The sequence below is a fragment of the Pteropus medius genome, unplaced genomic scaffold (assembly GCF_902729225.1).
Source record: "Pteropus medius unplaced genomic scaffold, Ma_sr-lr_union100, whole genome shotgun sequence".
Taxonomy (NCBI): Eukaryota; Metazoa; Chordata; class Mammalia; order Chiroptera; family Pteropodidae; genus Pteropus; species Pteropus medius.
The window spans coordinates 19570239-19593943 of NW_024342471.1; the positions used below are offsets into that span (position 1 = coordinate 19570239).

The window sequence follows — 23705 nt, forward strand, 5'->3', positions numbered from 1 at the left end:
CTGTCACTGCATTCTGTTTGATCAGTTGCCATCATTTAAAAATCAGGAAGTTCCACATAAAAATATCCAGCCTCTCTTAAAGAATCGGAAGACTTGGCACTACGAAGCCCGTGTTCCCACACAGCTCCGCCAGCTGGTAGCCAGCCCTTTACGTAGGCTGGCGCTCTCTCCTCTGCAGCCCCCCGCCCTCCCTGGCCCAGCCTCTTCACCCCTTCCACTCACCTGCCTGGGCCATAAAGCCATCTGCCTTGTGACACTTCCCTGCCACCCTCCCAAACTGGTTCAATGGCTTATCACCTTACAAGAAGAGACACGGGTCTTATCCCCAGGGCAGCCCCAGCGTCTAGCCTGCGCCTGGCACATAGCCGGACCTCAGTAAAGATACGCTGAAAAAATGGATGGTTGTCCCGCCCCTTCCCTAAGTCCCAAAGGCCACAACACTCACTCTGCCCTTTAATCACACCCTTCCCTGCCAGATGCATTAATTTGTGCCCAGTGCCTACCACCTCCTTAGATCTTATGAAAACACAAATCTGATTGTTTTCTTGCCCACTTTTAAAGATTTTTCTCCCAGCACCAACTGGAGAAAGCATAAAGTCCTCACCACCGCCTTTGAGGCCCTTGACATCTAGTTCCCACCTCCTTCTCCGGCCCCCACCTCCAGAGAGGGCCCCCACCCAGCACACACCCACACCCCACTCGGCGGCTCCAGGACATGCTGTGTTCCTTCCCCACCCCCACACCTCTGCCGCGAAGCTTCTTCTCCTGGGTCTTGCTCCTCCCCCATCTCACCCCTGCACACACCCCCACGCCTCTAGCAAACTCCTACTCATTCTTCTGCCCTAGCTCTAACAAAAGTGGCTTCGCCCATGAAACACTCCAGACCTCCCAGGGCCGACTTAGTCATTCTCTCTTTTCTGCTCTCACCCCCCCCTTTCATACCCTGGCCTTTGCGTAAGGCTCAAAATAGCAGCTGGTGTCTTCTGAGCCCTTGTTGTGTGCCAGGCACTGAGGGCGCTTTATCGCCTGTAATCCTCACACCTAAGCGGAGCCCCGCCTGGAAGGCTGCTCCCCAGCCCCCACACCCGCCACCTGGGGTGGGGGGCGGGGCTGGAGAAACACGAGGATCACCTTCTCACCTCCGGCTTTCCTGAGAACCATCCCTGTCACCCCATTTAAGTTTTTCTTTCTCCTTCCACACCTTGCCCCACCCCCAGGCCTCCCCATCTCCCTTCCCTGCTTTATTTTTCTCCAAGGCTCTTTCCACTAACACGTGGTATACATTAATCAAATAATTAGCGTATTCTGTCTCCCCTGGACTCTACCGTCTCTTCTTTACTACAATAGCCTATCCTTACCACAATATCCTATCCTTACCATAGAATAGTGCCTGGCATGTCGCAGACACTCGAAAAATATTTATCAATTCAAAGAAGGTAGATATTATCACCATCTTCAGTTTACCCCTGCGGAAAGCGGTCGTTAAAGAGATTAAGAAAGATACCGAGTTCCACAGCTGGTTGGTGGAAGAGCCAGATGTGATTTCAGGGTGGGCAACTTCGACACCACCCACCCTCACCCTTAACTACGGTGCCCACCACTTCGGAAGATCTGTCTGTCCACGGGTCTGTTATGCGTGAGTTCCTCGGAGCCAGGAATTCTATTCATATTTGTGTTTCTTTCTGACCCTCGGTAGCAGCTCAAGGAACATTCGCTGAGCCAATCTGTAAGTAAACTGTGACGCGCTGGGTGGCAGGAATCATACCTTCATCCTCTTTTCTTTATTATCCTTTATCTCCATGTCAAGCACAGTGTTAAACGTACCGTTGGGGTTTATTAAATACTTGTTACATTAATGAATTCTGTGATGGCAGAATAATACAAATAATTAGATAATACAAATAATTAGACAGCAATAGAGACAATAAAAAGTTACATTTATGGAGTTCTGACTCTGCGCTGGGCCCTAACCTAAGGGCTTTGTCTGTGAATTAAGACAATTCTTTTATTATCCTCATTTTACAGATGTGGAAACCGAGGCTCAAAGAAGTTAAGAATTTGCCAGAGGTCACCCAGCTGGGACATAGTGGAGGCAGGATCTGAATGTAGGCCTCTGGCTCACCAGTCATGTCCTCAAAGACCACCTCTTGGCCTCTGTAACTAAAATATGTCCGGTGAAAGGTTGCCCTGTGTGAAATAAAGAGAATGGTTTATTATGCTTTTCCGTTTTATTTCCAGGGATTTTTTTTTCAAAGCCTTTCATAGGCGATATTACTTGCTAAGTAGTCACCGCTAATATTTGCACCACACTTGATGGTTTGCAGAGCAGTTTCGTGTGTAGTTTCTCGTCTGATCCCAGCAACGAGGCAATGAGGTGGGTCCTGCCATCTCCTTTTAGAAAGGAAGGAGCTGAGGCTCTGTGCCATTAAAGGAAAGGGGTCAAGGTCACCCAGCCAGCAAGGAGCAGACGAGGACTCAAATTCACATCGATCACTTCAAAAAAAATTAAGATCTGAGCGCCTCCAAATAGAAAGCTCTTCTATGCTGCAACTTAAAAGTAAATAAGGTAATCCTTGGGGTTGTCTCGGACTTAGCACCTGGTAGGACCCTCATAACTGTTAGTGACCATCATCATCTTCGCCAGCACCTCCTAGGAACTGGCATATTTTTGCTGATGACTGCACCCTGTCGGTTGACCCTGAAGGAGAGATTACCCTTTTCGTTCCAGTTCACCCCCGGTAACGTTGAAATAATGATCACTCTCCATTATCCCCGGGGTACCATAGAATGTTAAGAGCTGGAAGGGCTTGTGGGGATGATCTCATCCCCGCGCCTGCATTTACAGATGGAGAAATTGAGTCCGAGAGGGAAAAGGTCAGAAAGTGAACTCCTCAAGGGCAGGGCTCATGCACAGTACCTGGCACACACTGCCACCCACGAACGTGGTTTTTACCTAAAAGGACACCTAGCTTCGTAAAGGCTACAGGAGATAATTCATTAGTTTCTGGAGCTTTGAGCACCTTCCCCTGCCCCCACACTAAGTACTAAAGTGTTATAAGCTATTAACCAGAAAACAGATCATGTGACTTAATTCCACCTCTGCTAAAGAGCTTAAAATGCTTTGGTGAGTGGTCTGAGATTCATAAATATACACTTCAACTCTCTCAAAGAATTATTAACCAGCTCCATCAAAACTGGAACTTGAGCAATCAAGGAGAAAAAGAGCTGGCAAGAGAAACTTCTTGAAAAAAACCTCACCATCATTATATATGACTTCTTGCCAGCTTTTTTTTTTCTTCCCCCTAACAGTTGGAGAAGGAAGGAAAGAGTATCATTCTGTATGACACGAATCAATAAAACTAATTGTGGAAAATTATAAACTATTTTCATCTCACAAGAGATTCCAAACGAACACAACACTGTATTAAGTCACAGAAGAACTGAAAGACAGAAAGCACTGAATAGGAGGATAAAGCAGAAATGTAATGCTTACTTGTTTCTTTAAGATGGGCTAGAGGGATCTGACTGTGTGGGTGTGATAATCAGTGGTAGCTAGTTCCCAACTAATGATTTTGTGAACCTGTAATTTATAGAGACTGTGTCATATACCCACTTATCCCCCTAACTCACTATTATTTCTCCCAGTCAGGGGACTGGCTTTTCAGGCCACACGTAGGTCTCAATCAGCTTTAGCTTGAGGATTTGGAGGGGCGGGGCGAAAAGAGAGGATGACAGAGAAATGAGATTAGGATTCGGTCTTCAAACTGAAAAAACTGGAAAATAAACCCTAGTCTGTGCTTTTCTCTGGGCTTCCTGCTTCTCAAGAAAGGCTGAAATTCAGATCCTGAGAACAAACTTGTGGCCAGAACAGCTCTTGGAATGAAAGGGTTCCCCTCCTCCATAGCACCTTTATCAAATTCAAACTATTTTCCACATTCCTTCCTTACACAGCTCAGGCCACTTGTGAAGCAGACCTCAGAGCAAATTCCGCTGAGAAGATTCAGGAAGCTCTGACCTGGCCCTCCCTCCTAGAAAGGAAAGTCCAAGTAAAGAGGGATGCCACACCCGGGGGAGGAGAGAGAGGATGTGACGACACCTCCAGGAATGCAGGGCCCACGCAGGTGTGTTGGCACCCACGAATTTCCTTTTTAAAAGGGCCTGATAAATCAGTACTGATAACAGCAATAAAGCTCAACCACTCCACAATCACCCACACAGAATTGGGGCCCTTGCTCCCAGGGCGTGGCCCTAGTAACTGGGGAGTGGAGGGTGACAGCTTACAATAGAGATCCTATAAGGCCGAGACATGTTTTCTAGACAGTGATTCTCGAAGTGGAGTCCCTGGGACTTTTTCAGAAGGCTCTCGAAGCCAAAACTATTTTCATAGTACTAAGATGTCACTGGCTCTTCTCACCCTTCTTGTGTCGCAGGTTTACAATGTGAGTTTTCTAGAAGACACATGACGTGATGATATCATCACCCCGATGACTACTGGAATGCGTGCTGCGTATTTTTTTGTTTCAAATATTTCTCAGTTGTAATTCTAATACAATGAATATTGACAGACACAACACACACAAACAAGATACCTGGGAGCCCTCCACAATTTTTAAGAGTATTAAGGGGTCTTGAGACTGAACCATAACGCTGCCCCATCACAAGACCACGCTTTATTTCCAGTTCAGCTTGAGTCACATAGTAGGTGCTTTTGAACAGGGGGTTTAGAAGGCAGCCTTATTATCATTCAGCTTGGGATGATATCCTTTCCATCTTGTACTGACACCCAAAATGGCCAGAAAAAACCTCATATTCCCCGACAAGCATTTGGTGACTTCAACTCCTCAGGGGAAAAGATGGGTTCTCACTTTTGAAGCCAGGTAGAGCAAAGCTGGCATGGAAACCACACTCCCCCACCTCCAGCTCTCAGCAACAGATCTGAGTATCTGTCAGGAGTCAGGCACCATACTACATGCTCAGCAGTGAGCGAAGCAGATGTGATCCCTACCTTCTCAAAGCTTTCATTCTAAGGCAGAGGTGGATTACTCACAAAAAAACGTCGGAAAACTGGAACTTGTCGCAGGTGCTGGGAAGGAGGCGTGCAAGGTGTTAGCAGGGATTTGCCATGAGCAGGCCCTGAGGACTCAGGTGGAATGAAGCATCCTAACCAGCTCTTCTTGGCCATCTCGGGTTAGAAACCCCACTGGCAGGCCTAGGCCCGCCTCACAGGACGGTTCAACAGCTTTGTTGAGCAGGGGTCCCACGTGAGCCCTACTGTAGCTGAGTGGGGGACTTGAGGGGATCACCTCACCTTCCAAACATGGCCAATGTTAAACAGGGTCCCTGTGAGGAGAACCCAGCTCTGGGGCATTTAGAAAGGATTCAGTCTTTCGTTAGTGGGGACACAGCTCTGTCACAAACAACACAATCCAGAGATTGTCATTGGTGGAAACAAGAAATAGGTGGAGGAAGGTAGAGTAAGACTTCAGAAATTAAACAAGAAAAAAAGGAAGCCCTTGATCAGGGCCGGTCTAGAAGAAATCTTCGGGAAGGTAGGACCTGTGAGGAGCCATCCCGGGCCTCAGCCCACTTTCCCTCCCTCCAAGCGCCCACTGAGCCCCCTGGGACCTGACGGGCTGAGTCTCTACGGACAAAACAAAGCCAGAAGAGCCCTGAGGTCCCCCCACCTCCCCAGTAACTGTTGCAGAAGCGGGAAAACTTGAATTTTGCAATCAGAGTCGCAGCCTAACACCTAAACGACACAAATGGGTGGTGGAGGGGCGTTGTTTCAAGCTGCAGCACCCCAAGGTGGAAGCGGGGAGCGGGAGGGCGGAACCCAGCAGCTCCACGGAGCCTCGGTCCACGTGCCCCGCAGCGCATTCCATCTCCCAGCGGGGTTCAAGTTCCAGCCAGGACCCAGGGAACTAGGCGCGCGCCTGCGCGCGCGCGAAAGGCCCACCCGCCCCAGCTCATCTCCAGGTGCGCTTGCGCTTCCGGCCGGCCTTCCCGGGGCGGAAACTCCGGCGCCCGCGCATGCGCCGTCCAGCTCCCCTGCTCCTTCTGAGAGGGCCGCGGCTTCAGGTGATCCCGCCCCTCCCTCGCGGTGCGAGGCCAATCGCGCGGCGGCGGGCGGGACTTTCTCGCAGACGGGCCCGCCCACGCACAAGACAGGCGCGTGTCGATTGGTTGGCGCCGTGGGCGCAGGTGCGCGCTTCCTATTGGGTGTGGGCGGAGCGCGAGCCGCCGAGGCTTCTGCGGAGGCTGCAGGTGAGCGCGCGCCGCGGCTCCCGCCCGCCTCGGGGGCGCGCGCGCGGGCTCGCGGGGGCGGTGGCGGCCGAGAGCTGGGCTGCGGCGCCTGTCGCCTCTGCTCCGCCCCCTCCTCCTCCTCCTCCGCCTCCGCCGTCGCGGCTGCAGCGGAGGCCCGGAGGGAGGGAGTCGCGTCCCCGCCCGCCGCGTTGCCAGACCGACCCTCGGTGTCGCCGAGTGAAGAGCCAGCGGCGCGGAGCTCGGCGCGGAGACGCGAGCCGCGGCCGCCCCTCTGCAGGTGCCTGTGAGGAGGCGCCCGGGCCGCGGCCGTGTCCGGAACCTGCCGGCCGCGCACAGAGTCTCTCCCCGCGCTCCCAGGGGCGGGGGGCGGCCCGGCTGGAGGAGGCCGCTGCGGGACCCGGCCTCAGCATGAACCGCAGCCACCGGCACGGGGCGGGCAGCGGCTGCCTGGGCACCATGGAGGTGAAGAGCAAGGTGCGCGGGGCCCAGGCTAGGCGGAGCGGCCGTCCTGATGGGGTCGGGGCCTGCGCGGGGCCAGGGGCTGGCCAGGGGCGGCCTGAAGAGTAGCCCCCGCGCACGGGACGGCGGGGGTGGGGGCGCGGTGGTGGGGTTTGGAGGCTGGAGATGGTGGGTAATAAACTTGCTGAAAAGGGAGGGGAGCAGGGTGGGGCCTTGCGTCTGCCCCTGGCCCAGGTAGGGAGAGCGGCGGAGCACTTTATCTCGTTCCTTGAATCTCATTCCTGTTCAAGGATGGGAGTAGGGGCCAAGAGACTACCAAGGCGTTGGAGTGCGGCGTGGTTTCGAAACGTTCGAGGGGGAAATCCTAGCTGCTGGGTGCCCACGCGTTAAAGATATTCGGAACACCCGTGGTCCCAAAATGTTACCCCTTTCTGTGGTTCAGGGGCGCATCGAGTGGTGCAGGAGAGAGCCCAGTGAACTGACAAGCCCTTTGAAAGTTTAGCTTTGCTTCCTGTTGGGCATTTTTCTAGCACTAACTTTGGTATGCATTTAATCTGTAAAATTAACAGTATCACCTTTCGTTTGAGTAGCACTTTACAGTTTGAGTCTGGATGCCCTTTTCATTCCATCATGCTACCTTTTCACATCAAGTGTTTTCACTCTTGACCAACGGTATGCCAATCTGCTGATAATTACATCGGTATCCACTGAATTCCTAAATCGCAAGGCTTCCTAAAGCAGGGCCGTCTACAGGGATTAGTTAGGGAATGCTTTCCAAAGAAGGTTTTGAACTGGAATTTGAAGGTGATCGGCAGCCACAGGAACATTTTCAGCAAGTATCCCATTAATCGAAGAGCCGAAGGGAGCTTAGCTAATCTAGTCTAATTCTCTGAGAAGAGGGAGTCTCAGGAAGGTTATGACTTCTCCAAGCTCTGCTTTTGTGACAAAACCTTAAAGCCTTTTTACAGAGTAACTTTTAGGCTTTATAGAATACAAAAGAGAGGACACTGGTCGGGTCTTGAGAACATTTAAAATAGAATCTGGAAGACCAAAACACAGAATAGGAGAAAAATAAAAGCATAGCAACTTCAAAAATAATGAAGCATCACTGAACGTAAGACTACTTGGAATACAAAATCAAGGAGTGAAGTAGGGTAAGGAAAGCTCCCTGGAGCCTGCGGGTAGAATGGTTTTTATTATCTGGAGTTGATAAGCAAAGTTCTGGAAGTTGTAACCGAGATCATCACATCAATATCTACATTCATTTTTAACATCATTTTTAAATGTTATCTGCGACACCTCGAATGAGGATAGGCACATGTTTCAGAGACTGCTCTGTTTAATAAGAATAGGAATGTAATTAGAAGCAATGTAAACCATACTAAGGAATATGGTGTCTTCCTTGTGTGCTCCATGGAATTGCCATAGCAAACAGAAGTGGCATGCTGGAAGTAAGGGCTAAGATGACTCAAAATATATAGAGCTTTTCCTCCAGCAATATAGTGGTGGTAGTAGTGGTTCATGCCCAATTTGAATCTTCTCATGGCATTTCTGTTATAAATCTAGCCTGGTTTCGTGGGAGTTGAGGTTAAGAAAAACACTCAAGGTATTGCATGATCTTAAAATTCAGTTTGTGGTTCTAATCTTGGAGGCAAGTCAGTAATTTTTTTTGATCATGGGGAAAATGAGTAGGAATTCTAGGTGCACTGACAAATCCAATCAAATTTCTCTCTCTGACTAGGAAACCTTTAGCGCCTGGGGACTGGAATTTCAGGCTTTCTGCCCTTCTGTAAACTGATAGGTGAACCTTTCCTGTGCTTATGTCTATATGTTACAAATGTGACCTGACGTACTGCACTGTTAGTGAAGCTTGTCTCTTAAATAGAATCGAGGCATTCTGAGAGCCTGCGGGGGAACGAAGTGTCATCTCACTATTGTTCTAGCTGTTGCTAAATAGACACAGTATAGGTACTGTTTCCAGTGTGTCTGTGATACCTTGTGTTTCAAATATGTATTATTGACACATTTGTTTTTAACAGATTAAGTAAAACACTTGTCTTTACCATTTAAAAAACATTTGGACCTATGTTTGCAACAATATTTCCTTTTGCACTGCTTTAGTGACAGCATAGCTTTTGACAGAACTGATCACTAAGAGGTCAGTTGGTTACCACAGCTAGGTTATGAGCACATCTGCATTTCAGGATTTCTTTTTCTTGTACCTAGAAAACAGTGTCAACTTTCTATCATTGCTCATGGAAAAGAAAAATGGTACAAATAAAGTAATGGATAATGCAAATATAACTATAGTTAAATTGTGATACCAGCTACCATGTGACTGTTTTTTTGGTAACTAATTTATCTTTCTGTTTCTCCAGAGTTGAGAAAGTTCTTAATAATCAAAGTGATGTCCTTTAATAACCTTGGAGCAGTCTTCAGCTGTACATTTCCTAATTATTATTCAGGGGCAAACAGAATACTAAAATTAAGTTTGCATTTCTAGAATGTACCAACAGATGCTAGGAGAAGGGTGTTTATTCAATTCTGGGTGGCCGGGACACACTAGACCAGGCTAAAAATGTTGTAATGGTTCACATAGAGAATAGTTGTTGATTGGTCTTAAGGTTATCTCTTAGTATTTTTCTTCACATAGTAAACAGTTCTCAATCCTTTTGCTTTGGTGCAAGAAGCATAACAATTTCTCTTTTCTTTTTTTCTGCTAACATTTGCAAAAAGAGCACATCTACTGTGAAGCCATACAGTTTTCCATTGTTTTTATCACAATATTTAAGCAAGAGAAAAAAAATGTCGAGCAAAGAATTTTCACCCAAAAGCTTTAGCAAAAACATCGAAACCTTAAAATGTTCCATTATGAGCTGTCACTCCCCGTCATGTATCAGGAGTAGTGTTGAACTCTGGGATGAATCAGAAAGCACTAGGGACTTTATGTTGTGATACCAGAATCAAGAAAATGGAGGAGAAGCTATGACTTTTGATAACATCATAAGACTAACTCTGATACGAAGGGTGTTCCCAAGTTTTTATTTACTTTGAAACCAGAAGGTGTGACTAAACTTTTTGAGAGCTTTAGGTATGAGTCACCTTATTTTCTTGACAAATGTTAATGTTTATGATTCAGGAATGTGTTCTGGAAACTTTTAATTAATTATTAGAGGATAGAGGTGGTTTTAGTGAGTTTTTATTTTAATTTAAAACTAGTGAGTGGCGTTGGGTATAAGCAAGGCAAATGAACTTCTTGGAGCAAAAGCTGGGACTCCAGCTATCCTGGGAATATCCATCAGAATCATCGAAGGTTACAAACATGTCAGTTCATTGGGAAAATGAACTGACATGTTTGTAACCTTCGATGATTCTGATGGAGACTTTTTCCGCTTGGTGCTTAAGGCTGTGCTATTGGTGCATTAGTATTTCTTGCTAATAATAGGTATTTAGAGGAAAAATGAGTTTGGTGGTCAAACATATTTGGCAAACACTCGTTTTAATTTTTTCTTTTTAAATCAACCACAGTGATTCCTAAGAGTGTAGTTTTAGTTACAATGTAGCATTTCCCAAACTTACGTGGCTGGTACACTTTTTTGAGGAAAGCCGATTAACCTGTCTTAGGTTTCCGCGTTCGGGGAAATGCCACGCTAGTCCCCATAGTAAGTCCTGTGGATCCTGTTTGTTATGGACTAGAGTGAGCCAGCCCTTCGTGTTGGATAAGAGCCACTTTAATAATTTGGCACTTGGAGAGCAGAGGTGTGCTTCTAGAGTAGGAAGCAGACCTGAGAATCAGAATTGTGAAGATAAATTTGGGTACTCCCTGTTCGTGTGATCCCTTACTACCTCTCTCATGTAATTATTCTCTTTATTCACTAATTGGTGAGTTCGTGCAGGCCTGAGTCTTTCAATCTCTAGAGTCTAGACTGTGCCAAGCACATAAACACTTTTTGAGTTAATTGGATAGTTGTAGACATATATTTGATGTATTAATAAAGCCTTTTTTACAGTATTAACACAGAGAAGATGCTTTTTCTCTCTAGACCTATTTCTTATGTTATATACCTCCATTTGTATTATACCTTAAATGCCAAGAAGCTCCAAGTCCTTTTTGTATCTGTTTCTATTATATCTTGCCATTTCTTGTGAAATCATAATTCCTTTTATAGGGGAAGAAACTTCGATGCTTTTTGCTAACAGTCAAAATAAAGACTTGGGCACATCTTGTCACTCCGTGGCCTGAGTGAGGAGATCTGGGCTCCAGACTGTTTGAGCTGAGTCACTGTGCAGAACAGTCCCCTAGGGATTGAGTTGAGCCTGCATCTCTTGAAGAGAATGCCCTTCAGAGATGCAGCAGTGAGAAGGCACATTCTAGTGCCTTCCTTATGCTGTTTTGACTCCAGATAATGACCTTTCTGACAATGGACTGTGTCAATGAAATGATCTTCTTTATTAAGGGAAATAATATACCATTAATTTTTCTATGGCATATGTTTTTAAACTGGGTCCTGTTACTTCTTAAAAAGTTAATATGTTTATTTATATTTATAGTTTGGAGCTGAATTTCGTCGATTTTCACTGGAAAGATCGAAACCTGGAAAATTTGAGGAGTTTTATGGATTACTGCAACATGTTCATAAGATACCCAATGTTGACGTTTTAGTAGGCTATGCGGACATCCATGGAGACTTACTACCTATAAATAACGATGATAATTATCACAAAGCTGTTTCAACGGCCAATCCATTGCTTAGGATTTTTATACAAAAAAAGGGTAAGTACCACTGTTTATAAAACTTGTTTTAGAAGTTTTTTTCCTCTATCACATTTGTGATATTGTTGGTTTAATGATTATCTTTATACTTCACTAAGTGTACTTTAGAATATTCGTGGTTTTAATTAATTATAACCCTCTTAGAGTTTTTAAAAATAAAAATTAGTAATTTATTGAGTCTTCACTTCATTGCATGGAATTTTGTCCATTCAGAAAGATATAGAAAGAGCATGCATGACTTTGGAGTCAGAAAAATATTCTGTTTGTTTTTTGGCGGCAACCAACTTTCAAGTGCTGTACTTACTACTTAATAGATACCTGAAAAAGTTACTTATCTTTCCTAGGTCTCAGTGTCTTTTTCTATAGAATGAATGTATTATCTCCTAGGAGTGCTAGGAAGGTTAAATGAGCCAAGTGCAGTGCCCTGGCAAGTCGTGGGCAGGCAGCCAGTAAATGTCATCTTTCTCTTTTAGGATATTTTTCACAGAAATAAAATTATTTAATGATCTGGGAAATTATCATGGAGAAATGTAAACATTGATATTAGCCTTGCGAAAGAACAGTTAAATAACCGCTCTACATGGCAAGCGTTTTCTGTACTTTGAGTCCTAACACTTTTTTAACCGTGTGGCCTCCTGTGTGTGTGTGGGTGGGTGGGTGTGTGCGCGTGCGCACGCGCGTGCCTGCCTGTCTGCAGATAGGCATGGTGTGTGCCATTTATTCCTTTGTCCTTGGTAAATAAAGAGATTTAGAAAGCCAGCATGAGAGCAGCAGACCCAGTGTTGGTGAGATAATTAAAGCTTTCCAGTGTTTGTAAACCAACCCAGAAGGCAGTTTGGGAGAATAGGTAGGGATTACCCTTGAAGATGAAACTTTCTTTCCAATCAGTTGATAAGCCTTAGACCACTCCCTAGGCTTTGAAATTCCACTGATGATGTGTCTGCCCTTTTGTGTTTGGAGGAACTAAAGTCCACCAACAAAATAAACCTCCAGGGGTTACTTATGTCTGTATCATTTAACTGTTTACAAAATACTGACAAATACACAATTTTCCCTGAGACCCCTGCCATAGATTTAGTAGATAACGGGTGTGGTATGATTTGGCTGTTGGGATGAGCTGGAGTGAGCAGCAGTCTTGGAGGAGAGAGCAAGGAGCAGGCAATGAAGAGACAGCTGGGAAGCTGCCCCAGCAGAAGAGGCGGGGAAGAAAGTGGCCGGGAGGATACAGGGGAGCGTTGCAGTGTCACGGCGCCCTCCTGCTGAGTGGCATGGAGTTGAAGAGTCGTCCAAAAGAGTAGATTTCTGAGTTGGAGCCTGATGGCTGGGATGGTGTCACAAACAAGCAGAATTTAGAAGAGAACTTGACTTGGAATGAAATTTGGTTTGGTTTTAGGGCAAAAATGCTTATCTGGCTGGCGAGTTTCAACCATGTCATTTAGGAATTTGAAAATGGTAGACTAGAGGCTAGTCAGAGAGAGTTGGAATTTCTGGCAGTAGACGTCAGGGCTGGTGGAGAGGAAGACCGGGATAGACCCCTAGAAGGCTGTGTATAGAATACTGAGGAGAAGGAACTTCAGTAGAGGAGAGAATTCCATTCCAGTCGAGTGGAATTTATCATTTTAAGCAGAATAATTTAAATAATTATTGTTGACTAGTAGACCTTTCTTGTTAGCGGCTGTAATTTTCATTAAAAATGTAGTTGTTCTTTGGAATGTGTATTCAGATGTAGAATGACTGTTTTAAACTGCTGCCACTTGACAAAATTATCCCCTTCGTAAGAAAGATTACAGGAGTTAGATTGTACTACCACATGTTTGTATTACTGGAATTGTAACACATGATCCTGGGATTAATCCTAACATCTTTTAAGGATGGTTATCTTCCATTTCCTTTTTAAATATGTACCTATGTGAACAAAAGTGTTCTATGTCATAGACTAGAACAGGGGTCAGCAACCCCCAGGCCACAGACCGATACTGGACTGTGACCTGTTAGGAAGCAGGCTGCACAGCAGATGAGTGGCAGGTGGCAGGAGAGCAAGTGAAGCTTCACGTGTATCTGCAGCCGCTCCCCAGCGCCAGCGTCACCGCCTCAGCTCATCAGGCATTAGATTCTCATAGCAGCACTGGTCCCTGGTCCCAAAAAGATTGGGGACCACTGGAATAGAATATCTGATACAATTAATAGCCCTTAGACTTTGGTTTAGAAGTAGGCAGTCCATTCAACAGAGAATTTCTGTTTTAAAAAATATAAATTTAATACAAATATGACTTAAGCAAAAAAATGAACTGTAAGTTGGTCATTTCGTTCCTGCTTAAAACTCTCGACCGGCTCTTCGTTGCACTAAGAATAAACCTCCTGGTTTGGGCTTCACAGGCTCATCTTCCTCCATCCTCCTATTCTGTCCTCACGGCCATCTGCACTCACTGGCTTTCTGTCCCTCACACTTGGTTGCTGTCTCTCCTTTGGCACTTGCTTTTCCTTCTGCTGAGGAAGCTTTCCCTGCACTTCTGCCCATGGCCGCCGCCTCATCCTTCAGGTCTTGGCTCAGGTGGCTTTCTCAGAGCGGTCTCCCCTCACCACCTGCCGAAGCACCATGGCCTTCCACCTTTAGCAGATTAACTGTCCTCAGGAATCACCTGGAAAAAACCTGGAATTCCCTGATTTATGTGAGTTAACTTGCTTACTGTCCTGACAGACTTAACATAGTGCCCTGTGATTCCTGGTGACACTGTCGTCTTTTAAACAAAGCTCAACAGCTGCTGAAGTTGATGGCTGATTTTATGTAAACTTGAATGGACATTAAATTCAGGAAACTAATATAAAGCATGACATTGAGTATAGTTACATTTTACTACTTAGTTACAATGCATTTTCTATTTCTTGGCTTGTCGATTCTAATTTAGGAATCAACAGGGCAGCACTTACACTTGATACAGCACCAAGTGATTTTTTTTTAAAAACAAATTTCAAAGCCATTTAAAAATTTAAAACTGTGTGATCTTTTAAAATCTAATACACTCTACTAAATAAAGTTTCTTTGACATGAAAGCTCACAATTAAATCCGTAAACCCCTTTATAGCGTGAACTCAAAGATAGTGATGAAAAGTTTTTGTTTTGTAATAATATTCTTTGTGAGAAGAAAAACCTCATATTCTGTTTCTAGGGCTGTTATCCTGGAAGCAAAAAAACAAAACAAAACAAAACAAAACACCTGATATCTTAAAAGTTATTTTCACTAAGAGGATTCCCAGGTCTTTTGCCAGCCCCCATCCCCACTGGAGTTTAGACTTTCCTCATTCGTTGGGGAGGGGGAAGAGAAAGTACGGAATAGAATTTTTCTTCTCTTATTGTTTCAGTTATTGCAGTAAACAACATTAGAAAATATGTAAAGGTTGTACCTTTAAAAATGAGTCAGGTCATTCCTATAGGTTTGGAATACAGCCCGGGAAATGTGTGCTTTTTCAAAACTTCCCAGCCAGCCATGGGGATCGGCCAAGTCTGGGGTCTGTTGATTCGCACAGAGTCCTCGCCAGATCTGATCAGGGTATCTACACCACAGCTCCATGCTGTATCGCCATCTGTTTTTGTATGACAAATACATTTACTACTTGGATTTATTCAGAGGAGTTTGTTTCAAGCACTAGAAGGGGCTTGCTTTCAACATCGTCCCACTTAGGACATGGCTTTGTGGCCCAGACGCCTGGAACTAACTGGGCATGCACCTAAATCACCTCTTAGAACTTCACCATGCAGTGGACGTTATTTTGTACATGTATCTTAAGGTTATATTTTAATGAAACGGTTTAATTTGGAAATGGTCTAAGAGGTATACATTTTAATAGTAAATTGTAAAAAATAGTTTAACAAAAGGTATGGCCCCAGAAATAAAAAATTAAACTAAAAAGAAGAAACTGCGGAGTAACATCTCAGAATATGACACCAGTTCTCATGATAGAAACCTGGAGCCACCTTTGACACATCTGTTTTTCAGTCACCAAGCCTATTAAAACTGTGTTGTTATTTTTCACACGTATTTCCTCATCGCTGCTGCCTCTGCTCCAGGCCAGGTACCCCCCTAAATCACTGCAGTAGCCTCCTAGCTCCCCCGCAGCGCCATTCTCCAGCTTGCAGCCAAACTGAGCTTTATAGAATGACCCAAATCCTTGGTTTTCTTCCCATGGCCCTCACGCCGAAGTCCTTAACCCTTACCACTTCCCTGGAGGCCCTGCCTGCCTGCCCAGACCCCCACTGCCTCCCGCTGGGCTCTGGACTCCTCCCCTCCACGCTCACCCTTTAATCTCGCTACATAACGAGGCTTCTGTCAACGAAACATACATGCCACATATGACCACATACATACACGACGAAGATCCTATAAGATTATAACGGAGCTGAAAAATTCCTGTCACCTAGAGCCATCGTAGCCTTAGGAAGGTTATAGCACATCACAGTCCACAGGTGTTTGTGGCGATGCTGGTGTAAACAGACCTATTGCACTACTAGTCATATAAAAGTACAGAACATACAATTATGTACGACACATAATACCTGACTGTGATAATATGTTACTGGCTTACGTATTTACTATACTATGTATCGTTATTTTAGAACGTACTCTTTCTGTTTATTAAAAAGAAGTTTGCTGTAAGCAGGATACTCCGTTGACACCAACAGCATCATCCTCTTGTGCCCTCGATTGCATCATTTTCTCTTGCGCTTGATTTAGTCTCGCGTTTTGTGCGGTAACATGCTGTACAGGCTTGTAGCCGAGGAGCAACAGGCCAGACCGTGTAGCCTAGGTGTGTAGTGGGCGATGCCATCTAGATTTGTCTGAGCGCACACTGCGATGTTTGCACAAGGATGAAATCACCTGACGATGCGTTCAGAACACATCCCCGTCATTAAGTGGTGCATGACAGTGCGTTGGACTCCGTCTGCCCCCATCCTGCTCCTCTCTCCATTTGTTGTATTCTGGGCCTGGAGAGTTCTTCCCTCCCTTCTACCTGATGAGCTTCTTTTCCGGTCTCAGCATGAACCTCACTTCCCTGGAGAAGCCTTGACTTACCCTGCGAACCAGGCTAGGTTCCTGTTTACATGCTCCCACAGCACAGTATAGGTCACAGCTCTTGGCACGTTATAATAATTTAATTGTTTGAAATTGTTAACTGCCATGTCCTTGTTGAGACTGTAAGTGCCATGAAATCAAGCAGCCTATCGTTTTGTTCACTAAATCTTGCAGCACAGAGCAGAATGGCTGGGCACGGACGTGATGCTTCTTAAGTATTTGGTGATTGATTTTTCTTACATTAGGAAGTGAAGAGATTTGCAAAATTTGAATATTGCTTTAAGTGACATTTAATCCTTTTAAAGTGCCAGATCTGTTTCATTTAACCATTTTGGATTAGAACAAGGATTGGCAGGCTAAGGCTTGCTGGCTGTTTTGTAAATAAAGTTTTCTTGGAACATAGCCACGCTCATTTCATTCCTTCATGGATCGCCTATGGCTGCTTTTGCAACAGAGACTGTGGCCTGCGATACCTAAAATATTTATTATGTAACTCTTTACAGAAGAAGGTCCTCAACCCCTGGATTAGAACAGTTTCAAAGAACGACATCATTCTTCCCTGTCTTCCTAGTAAACTTCAAACCGGTCCTAATCTTGAACTGTCTTGAGGACTCTACCGTGAAGTGTTACTGTTTTGTTACTCTATAGGGATACCGATGGTTTTATAGAAAGTTTGGGGTTTTTTTTTTTTTCTAGATTTGCTTTTTATCCACTGTAGGCTTTTATTTCTTGTGTCTGTGCCTGCCACTCCCTAGTGAGCCTTTACCCCTCGCTCTGCATCTGTAACCTACAACTCTGTGTGAGCTAAGGAATGAGATAACCAGGCTTCTCAGAACTAATGTTTAAAGAATAAGGGATTCATAGGGACGGCCTGCGGAGAACGGGCTGGTCAGTGGCCTGTTAGGTGGCTCCCCGTCGGTTCCAGTTAGCCGAGGTTGGCGGGTGAGGGGCAGGCTTCGGGTGAGGGAGGTTTTGCTATGCTGTTGCATAAGCCTGGGTTTAAACAAGTGGAAGGTTGCGATGAACCAGGTTTCCAAACTTTCCATCTCATTCTGAGTTCGGTGCTTCGATATACATACTCAGGTAGAAAGTGAACTCCTGTTCCCTGCGGACATTCACCTTTACACTTAAACTAACACCCTGCCCCCTGGCTCTCTGCCAAAATATTTCCTTTCCCAGTGGCTGGAAACTGATTAGCTAGATGGAGGAACAAAGGTGCCTTTGTACGGGCACATTGCTTTTGAGAGTTTAGCAGAGCATTCAAACAGTCTGGATGTGATGCCAAATTATGCAGATTTGGGTGGGTGTTTTTTTTTCTTTTGTCAGTTTTCCCATGGATGGGTATGTAGGCAATTTAATTATGTTCTCAGTTTGTATGGTCTGGAATTTCCCTTATAAATGTTATGTGGGCTTTCTTAATTGATTTAAAATGAAAATGTGTAATTTTGAAAAAACACAGTAAGTAGTAGATGATGATTGTTAGATTTTTGGCCAAATTCTGCCAAAAAGATTCTTGTGTCAGTGGATTTCTTTCCAAAGCCAAATCATAAATTTCGGTCTCTGTAAGAACACAGTGTAAATATTTTATCGATAAACGAAGACAAAATTACCCCCATGGGGGGAAAAAAATGCCAAAAAAAAAAGTACCTCAGCCTTGTCCATCTCCCCGACACTGGCTTTTGAAGACTGTCCAGGCAGCACGAGCAGAGAATCCCGAGGTCCCCGTGCTCTGACACGGTTGACGCGACGTCCACGCTGTGACTGCTGACGGCGCTGGCCTGGCGAGGAGACCCGGGGCCAGCCTTTTCTCTGCGACTCATTGCGTGCCCTTAAATCCCTCGTCTGTGAAGTCAGAGGGGCCGGTGAGCGTCGAGGGAGAGAATGCCGGTGGCGGTGCCACCACCCGCCGCCGTATCCGAGGCTGGGATTTTGAACAAGTTCCTCGGGGTGGGAGGCTTTTATCTCTTTAGTTTATCCCCTTTCCAGTTATTTTTAAAACACGATTTCGGCGTTCGTGCCTGCTGTTAATCCCCTTTCCTTTCCCGCCTCCCCTCCTCTGATGAGGCATTTTACTTGTTGACTGGCTTCCTTCAGCAGTGTGATTAAGCCTATCTGGCCTGAGGTGCCCTGTCTTCCCGTCGTTTACATCCGAGATGATAAATTGTTGGCTTGAGTGAATTCGACCCCCGGATGTTACTTGGCTCAAACACGTGGTGGTGGTTTTTTAACTGGGTGGCAGCATTTGAAAATGGGGAGGTTCTGACCTAAACACACGAGACTCTCTGGCACATTGGATGTAGCCACTCAGATTCCTACAGTACGAGAAGAGAAACGTCAGGAGCCAAGAGCAGCTGTGCCACGATGTGGGGCAGGAGCTCCGCAGCTTGTCGCGTACTTAGCTCCCTGTCGTCTGTCACCACCACTGAGGCGAAAATGTCATCGCACTTTGTTTTTCACACAGTGGGAAAAAGTTAAAGGTCTTATACCTCAGCCTTTTTCAAAAGCTGAAAAATGAAATTAAGAACTCCCTCAGGAAACTGAGGGAGAGTGTATATTTGCCGAAGACAAAAATTCTTAAGTGTTCGATATGCGTTAATCTAATTACATTATCAGTCTGCGTTATTTAATTACATTATCTGCCCAGCCAGCCTCTAATACAAGTATTTGAGTTTGTTCTGTTGATCTACCTTGGGAATCAGAGTGTCCTCTTTCATGACATTGAATTGAATATGATAAACATGCAAATTGGAGGTTTTTTAAACAAATGAAAGAAAAATACATTTTAAATAACTCGTTTAAAATAATGTTTAAGAATGTGTTTGTAAGACTTATCAGAATTTCATTTGGCATACTTAATGTTATTTAATAGTTATCGAGCTTTATCAAATTTAACGTCAACATTTGGTAATTTTATAATATGTACTTGAGAGGGCCACCTAGTGGTTTTTTCCTCACATAGCGCATCTTACTGCTGCACTACATTTTGATCTGCTTAGAATGAGCCAGTATTTCATTAGTGTGTTTATGTAGCAAATACATTTCAGTTATCCTTTCTGTACAGATTGAGTTGTCGATAAATGGATGTTTTTACAACATTTCTATAATTATTTTATTTTTAAACAGAAGAAGCAGACTACAGTGCCTTTGGTACAGACACACTAATAAAGAAGAAGAATGTTTTAACCAACGTCCTGCGTCCTGACAACCACAGGAAAAAGCCACATATAGTCATCAGTATGCCCCAGGACTTCAGACCCGTGTCTTCCATCATAGACGTGGATATTCTCCCGGAAACACATCGCAGGGTTCGTCTTTACAAGTACGGCACGGAGAAGCCCCTGGGATTCTACATCCGAGACGGCTCCAGTGTCAGGGTGACACCGCACGGCTTAGAGAAGGTCCCAGGGATCTTTATATCCAGACTTGTCCCAGGAGGTCTGGCTCAAAGCACAGGACTCTTAGCTGTTAATGATGAAGTTTTAGAAGTCAATGGCATAGAAGTTTCAGGGAAGAGTCTCGATCAAGTGACAGACATGATGATCGCAAACAGCCGCAACCTCATCATAACAGTGCGACCGGCGAACCAGAGGAACAATGTCGTCAGGCACAGTAGGGCCTCCGGCAGCTCCGGCCAGTCTACTGACAACAGCCTCCTCGGCTGCCCGCCGCAGAGCGAACCCAGCTTTGAGCCAGAGGACGAAGACAGTGAAGAAGACGACATTGTCATCGAAGGTAATGGAGTGCCGCAGCAGATTCCGAACGCGGTTCCTAACGCCGAGAGCCTGGAATCGTTAACGCAGATAGAACTCAGTCTGGAGTCTGGACAGAATGGTTTTATTCCTTCTGCTGAGGTGAGCTTAGCACCCACAGCGAGTGGCACAAATACAGAATTTGACACACACATTCCAGACCAAAAACTCTTAGAAGAGGATGGGACGATCATAACACTCTGAAACCGTTGTCGATCGTTTTCTGCAGACGCCGTGGGACTTGCACATTTGGCTAGTTTAAAGCATATATTACCTCTGAACCAGCGACCTGGACCAGGCATGAGAAAAAATAATATTGCAAGCTTAAAACGTTATTAAAATAATAGTTTCATAATTGCTAATTTAAACTTTGGTGGGTCAGAGGTGAATTTAAGTCCAAGACAAAGGGGCCTTTGCTAATGAAATCATGTGCTTTTGCTATTTTGGCTGTAGAGAACTGGACATTCGAGCATGTTCTCGGAACTATGTGAGAGAATGAGATCATTTCCATTTGAAGTGGTTGCATATTTAACCTGCTGTGCAGAGCCCAATTAATTTTTCCTTTAACTATATTTTTAAAAATTCTAATGTGAAGAAGTCTGATTCTATCTCTTGGTACCTTGGGGACCTCAGCTCCTATGTTCCTGTATTTTATTTTGATTTTAAAAATGTTGTTCTTCTGTTATGAATTGTAACAAGTAATTTTTTCAAATGCTTTCCTTTTCTAATTTCTAAGAAATCAAGCCCATCGACTGTTTTTAGGAGTTGCTTCCTATGTTATAAAGCATTGGTCCTAAATTAAGAAACTCTATAACAGCTGTCCAAGTTGTGTTTGTCCATCCTGTTGATATCACAGTTACAGACTCATTCCACATGGGTATAACTTATGTTGCAAAAGGCAAGTCCGTCGGCTCTGAGCATATGAGAGACGCTCCCTAACCTCATCCTCATTCCCAATCTCACTGGAAATCATTCCCTTCGTCGTTCGTGTGTGTTTTGTCGATATGCTTTTATACTCTCTTAATGTATTCGAGTAGCGCACATCATTTTGGATAAAAAAAATGCACCCAAGTTAAGAGATTTTTACACACAGGACAAACTCCTCGTGCACTTTTTATATGAACAGTTTGGGTTTTCCTTAATGGGATTTCTAGGAACACTGCCTACACTTTATGAAAATTATAGAGTATTCACCTTTGACAGGTAGAGTTTATCGCTATTAATTTTATGAGGCTATTTATTACTTTCCAGTGCATCCACTTAGAACAAGTTAAGAGTGAGGCTGCTAACTTTCCTTCCTTGCCTGATTTCACTGTACAATGGGCACAAACACTACAGTACGCTCGCACATAGAAGCCGAGAGCAGTATGAAGTACATACGTTCTCTGCGGCTTATGGCTATTTCTCTCAGAGTTATTTATTGCTTAATTTTATTGTAGGGCTAGTATGGATATCTTTATAGCAATTGCGTGCTATTAAAACAATGAAGAATCAAACGACTCCGTTTTGAAGGATATTTTCACTGTATGGTCAAAGTATATGAAGAAGTAAAGTCTTGATTAAATGAAGATCACTTGACTCAGAATACTTAAGTGTATTTTGTTCACATTACCACTAAACATATTGTCACTTAACTATTAGCTGCACAACATTCTGTAGTATCATGTACTTTTTGTTGAATTCATCGAAGTTCTTCCACTTACATCCCACTTTTTTAATGGCATTCCCGCTTTAACATTCTGTGAGTTTTATAAATTTGACTCTTGAATGGCAAAATAATGTTAATATGTAGAAGGTTAAATTTCATTGATATTCTAAGCGGTGCAGGGGTTCAACATTTTAAGTAAAAGTAAAAACGATTTCACGCACTACCTCTCTCTTAAACAAAATTTTAACATCAGAACTTCTCTCGGGGGGGAAAACACTTCAGGGCTTGACTTTTTGTACAAATTTTAACTGTAAAATATGGATTTGTCTTGTATGTATTCATGAAAATGGAACTCAAAGCTGCTAGTGCTTTTTATTTTAATTATCCTGCTAAGGGTACATGACAGTGGTGTTTTCAGCGAGTTCTCTCTAAATGATTGATAAAATAATTGATCACTTGACGTATTGTAAAACCAATAGATCTTGGTTATACAATAAAATGTAAAATCATTGGTAGCCTGAATCAATTATTTCAAGTGTATCTTATTAACAAGTATATCAGTGGATTCAGCATAAGATCTTACAGTACTGAATGTCAAGCCCCACTGTGAATTTTGTTCTGTATCTTTAAGTAAATTTATGGTAATGTTCTCATATGCTGTCAACAGAATATATGTACTTTTGTGAACTATGAATTTTCTAATTAAATTTTACATGCGACAACATGATTTTTACATGAACGATACTTTGTTTAAACTATCAAATGTCAGTATTTTACTACAATTTTATTATAAAATGTACATTATCACTAAATGAACTTTAATTTTAAAAATCAAATTAGCTTTAGTTGTATATTATTTTTTACAAATAAAGATAGACTTGTACAAAGGCTACTTTCTTGTTTGCAAATATATGAAAAGTCACCCAACAATTATTTACCTAGTTTGCATTATATAAGTTATCACAAGGTCCTGACTTTCTTAACTTTTAGTTTTTAAAAGATAAACACCAAATCGTATGTACATTTACCGTGCGTGCACATGTGGCCGTGGACTGGAAGATAGCATTTAAAATACAGTTAATTCTGATGGCATGAGAAACTGCATGATATCCATCCAGAGTTAGCATTTATGTTGTTTAAAATAATTTGAAACAAGACAAAAAGTTAATAACAGTTTATCTTCTCAAACTCAAATGTAGTTATACTTTTTATTGCCACCGTATAGGGATTGAACTCAGTTTATACTGAAAAATGTAAAAGGCCCAAGGTAAAATTTCTTCCTGAGCCATTTCTAATCCCAAATTAAGTCACTCTGTCCTTGGCTTACCTGATCTCTGCACTCACTCTTCTGCTAACCGGTGTGGAGGATAATCCTGATTCCTTCCCCCAATTAAAAACAGATGGAAAATCCTGAGTAAAAATTCATCATATCGACAGAACTCCACATCACAGATTGGCACAGATTATGTTACATTCAATACCTGATACTCCTCTCGGTTTTAGGGTCTACGAAACAGTGTAGAACTAAAACATCCCTTTTACCCAAAAATGTGACCCTAATGCTGCTGTTAGTACCTTACATCCCCGCTGCTTCCAAGTTTCCAGGCTGGGTAAAACATTAAATTTGATTTTGAGGAAAAATCACAGAAGTCAGAAATTTACAGTGACTAGTGCCTCTGTTCTTGACGCCTTAAGGTGCTTGAATTAATGGTTAGCAACCGGTTATTGTTGGCTTTGATTTT

General features: G+C 43.8%; 1 protein-coding gene and 1 long non-coding RNA gene across 4 annotated transcripts in view; one reads left to right on the plus strand and one right to left on the minus strand.

The window, feature by feature from the left end:
* The window catches only part of LOC120603812 (uncharacterized), a 12698-nt gene extending 11670 nt beyond the window's left edge, over positions 1–1028 (minus strand). Inside the window, exon 1 of one of the 3 annotated variants that reach the window (XR_005653165.1) lies at positions 943–1028. This is a non-coding gene — a long non-coding RNA (uncharacterized LOC120603812). Of the gene's footprint in view, positions 1–222; positions 713–942 lie in introns of those variants that run through there. The other 2 variants (XR_005653159.1, XR_005653158.1) reach the window with 2 other exon arrangements.
* Positions 1029–6396: 5368 nt separating this feature from the next.
* On the plus strand, positions 6397–22707 carry PARD6B (par-6 family cell polarity regulator beta). Its single transcript, XM_039864606.1, has 3 exons — positions 6397–6738; positions 11275–11497; positions 19690–22707. The coding sequence occupies exons 1-3, from the start codon at positions 6673–6675 to the stop codon at positions 20517–20519; spliced, it is 1119 nt and encodes a 372-aa protein (XP_039720540.1). The 5' UTR covers positions 6397–6672; the 3' UTR covers positions 20520–22707.
* Positions 22708–23705: the final 998 nt, after the last annotated feature.